The following is a 15936-nucleotide window of genomic DNA, read 5'->3' as shown; positions in this document are numbered from 1 at the left end:
GTTAATGGAAAAAAAAACCCTTTTTTTAATTAAAACTTTCTTTTTTTTAAAAGGTATTTTTTTGTATTCATTTCTTGGTCTCATTTTATAGAATGGAAGACATATTACAGAAATAAATATTTTGACTTTTTAAAAAAGTGCCTTGGGAAAAGAGCTCAAAAATACAAATGTTAATTTTCAAACTTCAAAAATAACAAATCGTGCTAGGTCAATACAAACGGGGAGTCTAATATTCTTTCACAAATGCACCAATAATATTTTCATTTTTAAAATTGCATGTTCAAACAAAAACTTTTTTTTTAAAAAAAAAATTAAAATGGGAAACAAAAAAAAGGGGCCGGCGTGAATAAAGCTGGGAAAGTCATTTTAGTCCTTTTTTCTTGTTTTTTTGGACCCTTTGGAGTGGCATCTTTTTAAATTTGTGTAAAAGGAAAAATTTAAAATTTTGACCACTGTACTGGATGTTGAAATTTATAAAAGGTGTTTCTTCCCCCTTCGATAGAAAAAAAGGAGTTCTGGGGAAATATTCGTTTTGTTAAAAGTGAAAAGGGTGGGGGTCAAAGTGGGCAAAATCGCCCTCCGGGAAACATGGGGGCGCTAACTTTTCAGAGCATAATTCCCTAATTTTTCAAAATTTTAAAACTTTGGTGTTTTTATGGAAAAGTTCTTATCTTTTTTGAAAAAAAAATTTTTTTTTTTAAATTTGGCCCACCCCGAGCGAGTTTGGGGGGGGCCTGTGACCTCAAAGGTTAAATATATTATATTAAGTAGGGGGGAGATTTCCCCCCTGCTCCTGCACCTGACTTCCCACAAAAAGTACTACTCCCCCCCCATTAGTTAAAATTTTTTAAGAAAAGTGAATTTCAAGTATTTTTTTTGTGTGTTTTTAACCCAGTTCTTTTCAATTTGTTTCTTGTTGTCTGGCATTTATATGCATTTATAAATGGAAAAAAAAGGGGTTATGCCTTCCCAAATTTTCTTTCGGCCCTGGGAACCCCAACCCGCTTATAAGTGGGGGCCCACTTATGTCCCAAAAAAACATTCATATTTTTTGCTTTATAATCTCTTTCCCCCTTCAGAACAGTAATAGCATAGTGTTGGTTCCTTTCCATTTTAAACATTTCCTTTTTTTTCAGCCTTGGGTGTTTATTAGTTGTGAGCTCTATTTGCCCCTTTGTCTTTATTTTCTATGGCTCCCCGGTGGCCCGTGGTCGCTCTACTTTTGGGGAGGGCCGGTTGATTAGCTAGGTAGAAACTTTTGGGGTGTTTTTTTCCCCCTGTTGTCTATTTTCCATCGTAAAATGGGTCCTGGGTGTTATCACGTGTGGGTCCCCTCCCGGGCCGACCCAATTTCCCCCGCGGGCATAACAAAAGGGGGCTTTCTATAAGTAGTATGTATTGTTTGGCTGGTGTATAAAACCCTTTTATTCTTTTTAAATAAAAATTTACAGTTTGGGAAGATTTTGTGTATCTTTTGTATTTTTCTAAACTTTGTATCCCGGCACCCCTTTTAAAAACAGTGATAATGTGTAGTGTGGGGAAATTTAAAAATTAAAAATTTTCTTTTGGGATTTTCTTTCTTTTTGGGTCACCCTGCCTCGGTGGGAGACGGCCGACTTGTTGAAAAAAAAAAAAATACTACACTGATAATTTGACAGTTATATATTATTGCATTCATCAGTGATAACACCTTAGTTGATGTGGTACTATAGACTGTGATGTCTAACACAAATGTGAATGTGGTAGCTGTTGGCTTCATGGAAAGCCAGTGCAGAGCTAAAGCTGGCTTACTAGTCAGACTCAGTGGTCTGTGCACTCACCTATATGTGGTTACGTGAATGGGTCCTCAGCTCCTGGCGCCTCCTCACAACTTGCTGCTTGCTGGAGTCACTCATTCCTAGTCTGATGGGCCCTATTGTAACTATTCTTAAAATGTTGTATCCTTTGGCAATATGGTAGGCAAATATGCTTACTCTTAGGTCCTCAAATTAGGTCTGCAGCCTCTGTTCCCCCAAGTCTGTACTCTGTGCCCGGTCTTCTGGCTTCTTCCTTAATCTTCATAACCTTGCATTTACTGGGGTTGAATTGAAGCAGCCACATATCTGACCAACCCTGCAGTTTGTCCAGATTCGTTTGCAGCCTTTCCAGTCCCCCTCTCTATTCCCCTAATTAGTCTTTATATCAGTAAACAGAGATTTTTTTACTCACTCCCATCCATAGTTATTATTGTATTCATCAAGGAAAAATTGTCAAAATCATCATGACACGAAGCAACTGCTGGCTTAGTGTTTCTTGACAGATATGACTTTGGTAGTTATTGGTTCCATGGCAGGGCACAAAAATTATGTAATGGCCATTACTCTGAGTGTCAGTTCAGCTGGTAAAGTTACTAGCTAGCCACAATAGTAAAGATGACATTTCTTGTTTTAAATTTGCTTTCTGTCCCATCATTTAACTCTACTTTTAGCTCACTGTTCATTTTCAGCTATTAACTCTGCTGTAGTGCTCATATTTGTGGGGACAACTAAAACTTTGTCTGTATCTTTTCCATACTTTAAGCCTGCTCTGGCCTCCTTCAATTTGGATGATTTATTGCCACATTATTTTCTCTGTTTATTTTTTCTTTTATGGTTATCATGGTCTAGAAGACATTACTGAACTTTCAGTTTACACTAAGGTTTCCTCACAAAAATTCTCACACATATGTATGAGTGAGCATTTATTTCAAATGTTTGAGCACATGTATGTGGGAATGTGATTACATTTTTGACTTTACATTCCCTCGACTTTATTTTTTGTCTTTGGATTGTGTTTATCCACACAACAATATTAATACAATACATTACTCCAGTTATGTATATTCCTGAGCATGAAATTGGAATAATTGCTTTTTTAAATTGAAAGTTTATCTTTGTTCTTCACAGACTGCAATTTTTCTCTGAATTATCCCTAGGCTGGAGCATTTCAACCCTTCTTCAGAGCTCATGCACATCTAGACACCAAGCGTCGTGAGCCATGGCTGTTTGATGCTGAAACACTACGCATTATTAGAAATGCTCTTCGTCAGCGTTATCAGTATCTTCCACTTTGGTATACCCTATTTTATGAAAATGAGCTGACAGGTAACTTTGTGATTCTCTTACAAGAGTTTGTCCAAGTTTGTGGTTAACTAGCTAGGATGTTATTCTCTTGCCCTTCAAGAGTGTGCCTTGATCTAAGGAAAGGAGCTACCTTCCCCTTCTTTGGATCACATCTGATTCCCCCCCCCTCCTTTTTTTTTTATTCACGTAACCTTAGTGGGAGTTAGCCAATGTGGTAAAAAAAGAGTGATGATAATAATAATAATATGCTCTTGCTATTTCTGTGTGTGTGTATAAATGTTTATTACCTTTAAGTCTGTATGAAGATTTTCTTTAAATTTTCCAAGTGGTTTGAAGATAAATTAAAATTTATATGCCATTTTTAGGTAAAGCTCGAATATTGCATGCATCTATGGTCATTTGTTGCTTTGAGCAAGTGAGAGAATAAAGTTAAAATTGTTTCTTTCTCGGGTCATCCTACTTCAGTGGGAGACGGCCAGTATGTTTAAAAAAAAAAAAAACTTTTTATATTAACCCTTAAACTGTCCAAATGTAGATCTATGTTCATTTGCGTAGCACTCGGAACATAGATCTATGTTTTATTTTACATGCTTTCAGATATAAAAAAAAATGTAGATCTATGTTCAGAGCACTACACGAGTGAATGTAGATCTACATTTCGACAGTTTAAGGGTTAAAAGAGCAGCAGTATGTCAGGTCATCTTTCTGATAATTCCACTTACGATTACTGGAATAAAAATTTTGTGTGTGATTTGTATTAAATTTAACCCTTAAATGGTCCAAATGTATATATATGTTCACGTGCATAGCACCTCGAATATTTTGAGAAAAAAAAAAATTTTTAGGAAAAAGAGCATTTGGTACCCAGGCATCCCCAATTTTTTGAAATGGCACACACTGAGTGCGCACACCCATTCTCTCATGTCTAGGTGACTCAGGCCTATCGTGCCAATGTTGAATGAATGACAAAGGAAACGTATATATATGTTTGGGGCGCTACGTGAGAGAACGTATAAATATGTTTGGACCATTTAAGGGTTAATGACTCAAGAAATTATAATGACACAATTGCAAACAAACAATGCCACATGTGGGTTCTGTCCCCGCCCGTGATATGGTTTATTAAATTTGTGTTTTCAGTATCAATAAATTTATATTTTGGCTGAAATAAAGATGGTTTAAATGAGTTTGATTTGTTATATTCATAGGTGTATCATGTGATTTTATATTTCTAGTGAGCTGTAGGTCTCTTAAGAGCTCCTGCTCAGTGTAAAATTGAAATACTAAGTGATCTAATGTTTCCTCAGGCGCTCCACCAATGAGACCTATCTGGGTAGATTTCCCAGAGGATGAAGCTTCATATGCTATTGATTATGAGCATCTGATTGGCTCAGCTCTTCTTGTTAGACCTGTTGTGGAAGAAGGGGCAACCACAGCTCCTGTGTATTTCCCACCAGGAGTTTGGTATGATGTACTTGATTTAACCATTTATAATGGCCCAAGTAGTACCACTGTATCTGCACCCAGAGATAAGGTATGTTCATGCCTTTTTCATTTTTAAAACCTGTACTTAGTTCTGGCTTTGTTTGTAGGTCTTTAGCTATTTTATCAGGTATATGCATGGTAAATATTCTGGACTTTAAACTGAAATAAATTTGTATGAGAAAAAGTTGAAAACACAAAAGACAAGAAATTTTGTCTTTAACGTGTTTGCATAGTTATTTTAGCAGAAAATTTGATGCTTAATATTGAAAGTAAATATGTCTGGCCATATTATTGAAACGATTTTTCTTACATTTACTAATTAATTTTAAGTTGGTGGTAGAGATGTTCAGTAAATTTTGTGCCCTTTTTATTACTAATATTTTTGAAAGGTAGTTTTATCTTTATTATCTAGTTGCTAATGACATCTAACATATATTACTTTTAAGTAATTAGAATTTCTAGATGTATTTGGGGAAATAATACTTTGATAAGAAATTATTAAACACTGACTTTAGAGAGAGAACCTTTATTACTGCTTGTTTTTTATATTTCATGACTAATTCAACAGATTCCAGTTTACCAGAGAGGTGGAAGCATAATCCCTCGCAAAGATCGAGTACGTCGAGCATCTTCATTAATGCGTGATGACCCGTACACTCTATCAGTAGCTTTGGATTCGTATGGGAAAGCTCAGGGAACTCTGTACATCGATGATGAGCATACATTTGAATATAGGCAGGTAAGGAGATATAACGTTAAGTACGGTATTTAAAATGCATTATACAAGCAAACTTGGAGTTAGTGGCCTTTGATAATCCCATCCCCTTCTTTCTCTGAGAGTTTCATCCCTGATGGTATGATTATAATGAACTAGTGAATGTTGTTGGTAGGTAAGAAAGTATCTCAAAGTAGGTAGCACTACCTACTTACTTTGAGAATAAGAGGTTGAAGATTGAGGAGATGGGCAGATAGTGATTATCTGAAAAGTATTTTTTGCATGATGACACAGCACTAGAAGTGGCAACAAAGAGGACTAAGTGGAACTAGTTCATTCAGAAGGAATGAATGACAACCTTTTTTTTGTGACAGTTTGCGTGTAGTACTTTTTTTTTTTTTTTTTTTTTTTTTTTTTTTCTCAACAAGTCGGTCGTCTCCCACCGAGGCAGGGTGTAGTACTTATTACATAATTATACGTATAGGCAAACATATAGTACAGTGGACCCCCGGTTAACGATATTTTTTCACTCCAGAAGTATGTTCAGGTGCCAGTACTGACCGAATTTGTCCCCATAAGGAATATTGTGAAGTAGATTAGTCCATTTCAGACCCCCAAACATACACGTACAAACGCACTTACATAAATACACTTACATAATTGGTCGCATTCGGAGGTGATCGTTATGCGGGGTCCACTGTACTGTGGTTAGGATATTTTTTGCTAATAATTACCTAATTGTAGCTACACCAGGAGTAATGTTTTCTATGCTGACTCAGAATGTACACTTAAAAATGTAAAGTCAGATCATTTTAGCATCATACGAGGCCCTCCTTTCCCAGTAATGCCTAATAGAGAAAGCTAATGTTTTCATTAAGACTATTCATTATGGAAAATAACTAAGTCATAAAAAATAACTAAATATGATCAAAAATAACTAAAAATTATCAAATAGTAACTAAAAATTATCCAAAATAATGAAAAATTACTAATATGATAAAATTAAAAATTAGGAAAACCAGCCATAAATTGAAAAAAATAACTAAACATTACTAAAAAAAAAAAAATCACTCCATTTGAATTATTTTTGATGTTACTTAAGAATATGAACTTAAAATATAAAAAGAGACCATTTTAGCATGACACTAGCCTCTTCTTCCTCTTCTGATTCTTCCCTGTCTGAGGCACCTTTTATGGCACATTTATTTTAAGAGAACTCTCATAACCTTCCATGAAAGCTGTATATACAGGATTTTTTCATGTTTGTAAGGTGCAATTGATCCAACAATGTCATCATAAGCATTTTGTATTTTGAGAGAGTTTTTTCACCCCAAAAAATCCCTAGACTATAGTTCAGCAATTTTTTGCCATTTTTGGCCAGATTTTCAAAATTACTTAATCTGTCATATGGCTGTACTGGTTTCTCATTATGCTGCTGCACAAGTAAGATTGCTGAATAGCTTGAGCACTTTTAAAGATTACATTTATATTATGGCTTACAATTAATTGAATCTTTATTTTCCCTAGGGAAAATTCCTATATTTGGCCCTTTCCTATGAAGGTGGAATACTGACCTCAAAGAAGGTAGATCCTGGTGGCACTTATGAGACTGGGTCTTGGTTGGAACGTGTTGTTGTTATTGGACTTCAGAAACGTCCTTCCAAAGTTACTATACAGAGTGCCTGTAAGTTTTATTTTCAATAATGGTTTCTACCATTTTTTTTAATTGATCATGTTGTAGATATTAATTATCTAATTTCTCAAAGGTGTTATATTTAATAGATTTTTTAGATATTTTAATTTTATATAAATATTTTTGCAAAATATAAAAATAAATAAAATTGTGTACAAATCTCAGATAAAAAAATCATTTGAGGAAATTGTAAAGAATACTTGCAGGAATACTTGTTTTATGTGAGAGAAATAAACTTTATTTTTTATGATAATAATGAACAACTACTGTACCACTATACAGAACAGGTGTGCCTATTTTTTAATTTAGTGTCAGATTTTGCAAAAGCATGTGTTAGCATAGTCTTTTGGTCAAGTCCAGAACTATAAACAATTAAAGTTACCTCAATGATAGGATCAATACATGTATTACTAATATTAACTGATTACCTAATTGCCTATAAAGCTTTGTGAAGGTGTGTATTTTGTTATGAGTATTTGTTGTGTTTTTTATTGGATTATAAAGGTTATTTATACCACAGGTTTGGGGGATAAATATAGGAAGTTAGGGCAGTTACTAATGAAATAGATATCCTTATTTGAAGTTCCTGGGTGTTCTGCTAGGTTAGTTCTTTGTAGAAAAATTATCATTCTGTAACTACCAGCAGGTGAAGGAACTAGTGTACCATTACAGTATTGCTTTATTTATAATTTTTGTTTTTAATGTTTAGCCTTTTTTTTTTTTCGTAAATTCTGTTTTTATCATAGTAATGTGTATACATTTTTTCCTACAGCTTTAGGTACTCGTGACTTGGAGAGCATATTTGAAAGTGGCACTGGCACCCATGCTAGTCATTTGACCATACGCAAGCCAGGAGTTAGCATGCGTGAAGAGTTCGTCATCACCATTCATTAAGTGGTCTTTCTTATTAGATATTTAAATGCTATTGAGTGCAGAAGGATTCAACACTTGGAGAGGCTTATTTTATAAATATGCGGGAAGCTGACCTGATTGTATAAAAGTGTTAAGGATTTTATTTATTGAAACTAGGAATTAATTTGTGAGTTTAATGTGATACTGGTACATGTGTAATGTGTTATTAGGCAGAGTTCCCACTCCTTTACTGGATGGTTGTTAGGTTTCTAGAGGATTTTTACACATTAAAAATTATAAGTTAAAGTTTCTGAAGTGTATGTTTATTATGTATGTATGTTGTGATCCATATAATGCAATCCTCAACCGAGCTGCATCTATTAAATTAATAAACAATTACTCAAAATAAATGGGGTGGTAAAAGAGAGTACTCAACCTCAAGAAGAGTCCCACCCCAGTTTAATATACAGTAGGCCCTCAGGTGTGTGCATTTTAAATGATATTTGTACAGTATTTGTACTATTTCTTTACAGCAGCTTCCTAATTGCATGGATGGAAGGGGTGATCTCAGTTGCATAATTTGGTGTAGGACAAGGTGAGTGTGTGGGAAAGTCCTGTATAGGTCACCATTCAGTAACCCTCAGGACTCCTGCTCTTGCATTAATGATAATTTTGGAGCCCAAAATCCTAACCTTAATCCAGCTAATGGGACAGGACACCATAGTAGTTTTTAAAATTCAGTACCTGAGGCAAACAGTACACCAGTTGCTGGACTCTTATAAATATACCTAATAAGACAACTATTCCTAAATTCTTTTCAACTATTCATGAATTCGTGGAAGGCTACATCCTGCACATTAGTGACAGTGGTTATAGAGAGGAAGTGTGTATCAGAAAGAAATTTTTTTTTTTTTCTCATGAACCCATCCTGTTTACCCAAATTCCACTGTTTCCACATGTTATTCTATCTCGTTTTTATTAAGAAGATTACTATCATTGAATTGTGTTAAGTTTCACTTAAAATTTTAATTATTAGTAATGTATTTCAAAATTTTAAATAAAGTTTTATGAATGTCGATAAATACTATCACTTTCACATTAAAACGAGAGCTTTTTGAATAGTATATAAAAATTTCAAATCCACACGTTTTGTCACTTGTAAACTTGGCTTTTATATTCTTCATTTTGAATTATGATGTTTGTACTTGTAGCAAGACAGCTATTGAATTAATAATAGTGAATGTTTCCTGCTTTTTGGGTCACCCTACTTTGGTGGGAGATGGCCAGTGTGATAAAAAAGATATCTTGGAATAATTGGATTGCACTCTTTCTGGCAAAATGCATAAAAAATTCTTTGCTGTATAATATTTAACTTTCAATTTAAGAGATGGTGAATATGTTAAGTGTTAGGTCATAGTGTGTCAGCTGCCACACAATACCTGCATATGAGTTATATCATTTTGCTACTTACAAATGATGACTTTATTGTTGCATTTAGGAAAAGGTATCTTGCATAATGATATTGGGCTTTTCCTTTTATCCTGGAGTACCAGGATAATGATATCCTGAAAATTTTCCAAAAAATCAGATGTAATTTATGGAGGCATTTTAAGTAAAAAAAACTTACTTTGATCTGAAAATAAATCCCTTGATATATATGTATTTATATTTTTTTTAGATACGTGGTAGAAATGGGACCTTCCCATTTAATTTTTTATTGTATAAAATTGGTGTGGTGCTGATGTACTTGGGCAATGCGCCAACATGGGACCTTAAAAATGAGTACAAGTTGCATATGCATGTATGCATTATGGAATTGCAGTTAGAAAAATTAATAACAGTTTTAATGTTTCATTGTTACAACTTTGGGAGAAGGCACGAGTTGTGATTGTACTGTCTTAAAAATTTCAAGTTTTATTTACTCTTCAATGGTTGCATGATGACATAACTCTTAAGAAAATTTATAATTTGGGACTAGCATATTGTGGTTAATTATATGGTGAAATCCTTTGACTGGATAACATACTTTGGCTAAGCTACTATTTGCTGATGTATATATTAACACAAACTTTAATTACATTGAGCAGTAATAAAAAAATATAAGATTTTCTTAGTTTTGTTCTCTGAAGTACAGCCTATTTCTTACAAAGACAAGGTGACACAAAATAAGAGAAAATATTTACCATCACTTTTGTCCTAGTTGTCTTTTTAGAAGAGTTAATATTGCAGTTCAATATTGACCAACCAAATTGCAACATCCCGACTTAACATTTAAAGAGTAACCTAAACTTCTCCTTCCTAAACAGTTTAACAAAATTACCAGACAACATTCATAGATATTACTGTCCTTGCACTCCACAGCACATGAAATCCTAAAGATAACTTCCCTCTACTCTCTCCTATCTAACACTTCCATATGCCTACTGGTTGTTCATGCTTCACCTTTTTTATGATTTCACACCCTCTTTACATCCCTTCCTCAGGTGTTCCCTTGCACCACCTTCGATCTACCCTAGATTTATATACATGTACTTCTCTTAATCTTATTTTGTATAATTTCAACAGTCTTCCCCCTCTCCCACTACTTTAATTATTCCTTCCATACTAAAATATACTTTTGATAACTCTATTCTCTATTCTCTGTATAGCCATAACACATATTAATGTGATAAGACAGTTCTCTTGCATACAGACTTTGTTATTGTAACAACAGTACCAACCTCTGTATCAGAATCTGATAACACGGAAGAGACGTTTAAACTTCAAGAGGGTTTGGACAGGTTGCAAGACTGGGTAAGAAAGTGACTACTGGAGTTTTGAAAGTGTCAGAAAGGTGACCAAAGACCAGACACATCACACCATCTAGGAGGGAAACAACTTACTGAGAAGCAAAGACCTAGGAGTAAGAATTAGTCAAAATATGTAACTGAATTTTATAAAATCAATGTAACAGCTGTATATGCTAGGCTTGTAAACAGGAAAGTCTTTAGTAGTTTTAAATAGTGCTCGAGTCAGTCTTCCCATATGTGCAGCTAATCCTTAATTATGCACAGCTGGAGTTCCAGATTAGGGCAAGAATGAAGCAGAATTAACTAGACAAGAATTAGCACGTCCCTGGATAATTATAATACTAGACTAGACACAGTAAAATCTGCTCTGTACAGTTTTTTTAACAAATGTGATTAATTTAGTAACAGGTTGAGACAGACCCAAGAGCTAAATGCTCTTATTTCTGCACTCTCATCCTTTTCCTTTATTTATGGCCAACTTTTTGTATTATTAATTGCATGGCCTAAACAACAAGCAATTCCATCTGTTTCCCAGTGCTATGCTAATGACCCTGGCAGTAAAGCACCTTCAGCAAAACAAAGAACCAATGCTTCCTAACCTATACACACATGAATCCCCTCAAGGAAGGTTCCTTGATGCTGGTGAGGGGCTCTTGATGCAAGGAATTGGACCTGTCCTTACCTTCCTTGGATCAAACCAGATTACCTTCCATTCCCCAGGTGCTGTATGACTGTTTAGTGCTTCAACCTAAATTCCTGCCCAGTGAGATGCTTTAGACTTCGCTGCAATATTAGCTCTTCCTTTCTTGCCGCAACCTCAGTCTGCTCTGTTATAACTCTTCAGTGCTAGAGTGACTTATCATTCACTTTGAGTAAGAAGTTGTCTCCTAATCTTATAACTTGGCATGTCTGTAAAAACAACCGGTATTAGGACCCTCTTTCTAAACAAAGAATATGAAGGCATCCTTATGCCAACTGCATGAAATTTTATTTTCCTGATTTAATTGTTTACCGTTTTATGTAAAACGGGGCACATACTGTGGCTTGTATATGATGTACCAGAACTCTGGCTTCCATTGTTACTTTGGCTAGAATTTCAATTATAAACAAGTTGAGTATTTGTGTTGGAACTGTCATTCTGCTGATCAAAAACAATTCTCTGGTTAGGATTAAGATCTGTATACTGACCAGTGTGGTAATATATTTGCTAGTTTATGAAATATCGAAAGATCTCTGAAAAGATTGATTCTCTCACCCTGGGCTGTTGAAAGTTAGCTACTAATGTGGTGCCAATCATGTATTAGTTAATCCCTCTTCTGACAAGTTTCATATTCATTGAGAAAATACTCGAATGGACCGGATGTTGAAATTTCTTCAATAAAATGGTACGCTGTTGCACTTCACTACTGTATATAGCCCTTGTGGCTCAGCGCTTCTTTTTGATAATAATAATAATTTACTACTGTAGTTTATTTACATACCAGAGCTTTTGGTATTCTCTTTAATACATATTTTTTATTACTGTAGTAATAACACCTAAATTTCCTTAATAATGTTTTTATACAGTACATACTGTATATATGTTTTTATTCAATGGGAACAGGAAGTGGCTATTCTCATGTTGATACAATTTAAAATTAATGTTTAAGGTGCTTATGGAATTGTTGGTTTAATATGGCATATTCTCTTCAATATGAATACTGTACACGAATAGAAATGAATTATGAAAATGCGATTATAAAAATGGTACTGTCGGTTGGTCAGATATTCCTCAAAATTAGTGTTTTGAAAATATGTTCTTCAGAAATATTGGAGATTATAAAATAATTTAATACTCAACTAATGATATGAAATATTATTTTGTGAAAACTGCATTTTTTGTAATTTCCTTATAAAACAAAAAGGTTTTATGGTGTAAATATGTATGAAGGGTATTATGTTTGTTGTTAAAAGTGCTAAACTGATAAAAATGGTGCAAATTGTACTATGCTTATATGAGATTTAAATTTAAAAGTTCTGTTAAATGCAAGGTGCATTCTAGTAGCAAGTATGTCTAGAACAAAGACTTAAGAAATGCACAAACAATGACCAGGTAGACATTTATGTACAGAAGTGCAGATTTGCTGCTGTTTAATATGCATTTTTTTTTTTTTTTTTTTTTTTTTTTTTTGTTAAATTCAGGCATTTACAACAAAATTGTTACAAAGTATAGTACGAGGCTTTTTAAATATTCAGAGCTATTAAAATGTCTAATTTAATTTTATGTCTGCCAATTATCACACATTCCAGATGTATGAGAGTGCACAATATATAGATAAATAAAGAATTTTATACATCTAGTATAGTATATATAATTTTAAATCCCTTTTAAATAATGATCTAAGTAAAGTGATAACATCAGTTCCCCATACTCGGTTACTAATTCTTGCCCACAGTATTCCTCCACCTTTTCTCAAGGGCTGACACTTCAGTGTTTTGGGGCTTACATTCTTTGTCATCACTTTGAGCTGCACTGGCTGTGATTTGCCCCTCCAGGGTGGGTATGGTCTGCAAATTATTATTATTATAATCAAGGGGGAAGCGCTAAACCTGGAGGATTATACAGCGTCTGGGGAGAGGATGTGGAAGGCATTCAGGCTTAATTCAGGGAACTGGAGCACAGATCCAATTCCCTAAATCAAGAGCCCCTCACCAACATCAAGGAACCTTCCCTGAGGGGCCTATGGTCTGCAAAGACAAACTCAGCACTGTCCTCAGAAGTTCACTGTGCAGGGAAACTCATACTGCTCATTTCCTCTCATGAAAGTTGGGCCTGTCCCTGGAACTATTGCTCATAAGTGAGAAACATGTTTTCTCTTTTGTTGGATAGATTCAGACACAAAACTAGGACATTCAGTGTGGGCTAATCAACCTGTTATTCATGCATAGCTTCAAGGTCTGGTGGCGTATTAGTTAATCTGTTTGTGTATTCGCTGCTCAAAGTAACAGTTTGTGAGCCTGCTTAATCAATTAGAGATTTCTATGAATCTCTTGCAGTGCTGTATGACCCTTTCTGGATTAGCACTTTATTATTATGATAGTGATAGTAATAATGTGAATCTTGAAGCCCTCTAGGGGGATTCCTTGATACTGGTGAGGGGCTCTTGATCTAAGAAATTGGACATGACCTACCTTTCCTTGGATCAAACTTGACTGCCTCTTGTTCCCCATTAGCTACAGGTTTAGTGCTTTCCCTTGATTAAAAAGTTAGATATACAGAATATAATCTGCATACCATCTGTCCTGGGTAGCACTGTGGGCATTTGTGGTGCGCATCAGATTTACCTGGCTGGGGTTTCGTAAGTAACGAACAAAGGGTTGTGCCAAGGCATCACTTGATATTGTCTTTGTTTCTCAAGGAGATTGGGGGTTACTTTGATCTCAGTGAACTGTACTTGATGCAAGAGTTTGAATTTATCCTCCCCTTTCTCAAAAGAAACCTGATTCACTCTCTTCTTACTTAGGTGCTGTATTATCCATACAGGTTTAATGTATATTTTGAATATAAAAATCCCCTCAAGGGAGGTTCCTTGATGCTGGTGAGGGGCTCTTGATCTAGGGCAGTGATTCTCAACTAGGGGTAAATTTACCCCTTGGTGGTAAAAAATTACATGGCAAGGCGTAAATATTTGATGTACATGTACCTGATAATTGAATTTATCATTGTTTTTCTGTCTCTTTATGATAGCGATAATTTTTTTGTATGGAAGTAAGGGGGTAAATGGAGAAATACATCAAGCCGAGGGTGTTAATGATGGAGGAAAAGTTGAGAATCCCTGATCTAGGGAATTGGATCTTTGCTCCGGTTCCCTGAATTGAGCCTGAATACCTTCCATCCCCCTCCACGTGCACTGTATAATCCTGTGGGTTTAGTGCTCCCCACGAATATAATAAGTGAATATAATCATGAGCTACCCTAAGCATTGTATAACCTCTTCCCCTCAAGGGAGGCTCCTTGATGCTGGTGAGGAGCTCTTGATCTAGGGAATTGGATCTGTGCTCTAGTTCCCTGAATTGAGTCTGAATACCTTCCATCTCCCCCCCACGTGAGCTGTATAATCCTACGGGTTTAGCGCTCCCCATTACAATAATGGGGTTTAGCGGTTAACTTGATTACATGACCCTTGTGGGTTTAGCGCTTAGTTTCGATTGTAATACTTATAAATTATAATTATAACTGATGATAATTAAATATTAAAACTATAGTATTAAAATTATAATTATTACAATTGCACCCCTCGGAAGGTTCCTTGATGTTGGTGAGTGGATCTTGATTTAGGTAATAGGATCTGCGCTCCAGTTCCCCGAATTAATCCTGAATGCCTTCCACATCTCCCCCCCCCCCCAGGCGCTGTATAATCCTATGGGTTTAGCGCTTCCCCCTTGATTATAATAATAATAATTACAATTGCAATTATTATAACTTTAATAATTATTTTATTATGCTTTTAATTATTAGAATTGCAATGGTCCAGCGCTTCTTTTTGATTATAATAATATAATTATTATTTTGTTAAGCCCATAAGGGTTTAACACTTCCCTATTATTGTAATAACAGTTGAGCACAAACGTCACATTGCCCAGGGGGGTAAAATGCTTTAAATTATCACGTATTGATGAACGAGAGTGGTGAAGGTGTTTGTTGAACGAGAGAAATCTCTCTATGGGCGGGGGGATACCAATTATTTTGACAAACGTCATAATCACAAGTTCAAGCTGAGAGTGTTTGCCGAAACTCTCAGAAAACAATGGTGCCACTGGCCGTGTTGACCATATCTGATGATGACGTTGGTTACCCACCTGTCTGCCGTCTGGTTAATATTGCTGTTGACTACCACTTCCCATCCTCTCTCCCTCTCCTCCTCCTTTTACCCTACACCTGGTTTCTTCCAACACTATTTACTTTACCTCTTTTCATCTCTCTCTCTCTCTCTCTCTCAGACTGGACACTCTCTCTCTCTCTCTCTCTCTCTCTCTCTCTCTCTCTCTCTCTCTCTCTCTCTCTCTCGCTATCTCAACATCACCTTGGCAAACTTAAAGAAATGCTTACAAATACGTAATTTACACACACACACACACATACAGGATCTGTGAATCGATGCAACAACAAATAGGTGAGTACACATAGGTGAGTACAAATAGGTGAGTACACACACACACACACACACACATACAGTGAATCGACCCCCTGCAACAACAAATAGGTGAGTACACATACACACACAGTCGTGGAGGCAGGATCCATACATAGCTTTAAGAAGA

The 15936-nt window shown here is 35.4% G+C and overlaps 1 protein-coding gene across 1 annotated transcript in view; it reads left to right on the top strand.

Annotated features, from left to right (window-relative positions):
- LOC128696024 (glucosidase 2 subunit alpha) overlaps window positions 1-8026 on the top strand; it is a 33779-nt gene extending 25753 nt beyond the window's left edge. Inside the window, 5 exon segments of the mRNA XM_070094976.1 lie at window positions 2954-3122; window positions 4409-4635; window positions 5155-5325; window positions 6829-6985; window positions 7767-8026. Coding sequence (XP_069951077.1) covers window positions 2954-3122; window positions 4409-4635; window positions 5155-5325; window positions 6829-6985; window positions 7767-7888 — 846 coding nt within the window. The 3' untranslated portion in view covers window positions 7889-8026.
- The last annotated feature ends 7910 nt before the right edge of the window (window positions 8027-15936 follow it).

Source organism: Cherax quadricarinatus, chromosome 48 (genome assembly GCF_038502225.1).
Source record: "Cherax quadricarinatus isolate ZL_2023a chromosome 48, ASM3850222v1, whole genome shotgun sequence".
Lineage (NCBI taxonomy): Eukaryota > Metazoa > Arthropoda > Malacostraca > Decapoda > Parastacidae > Cherax > Cherax quadricarinatus.
Note: the sequence above shows the minus strand (reverse complement) of the source record. Positions and strands in the feature narration are given on the sequence as shown.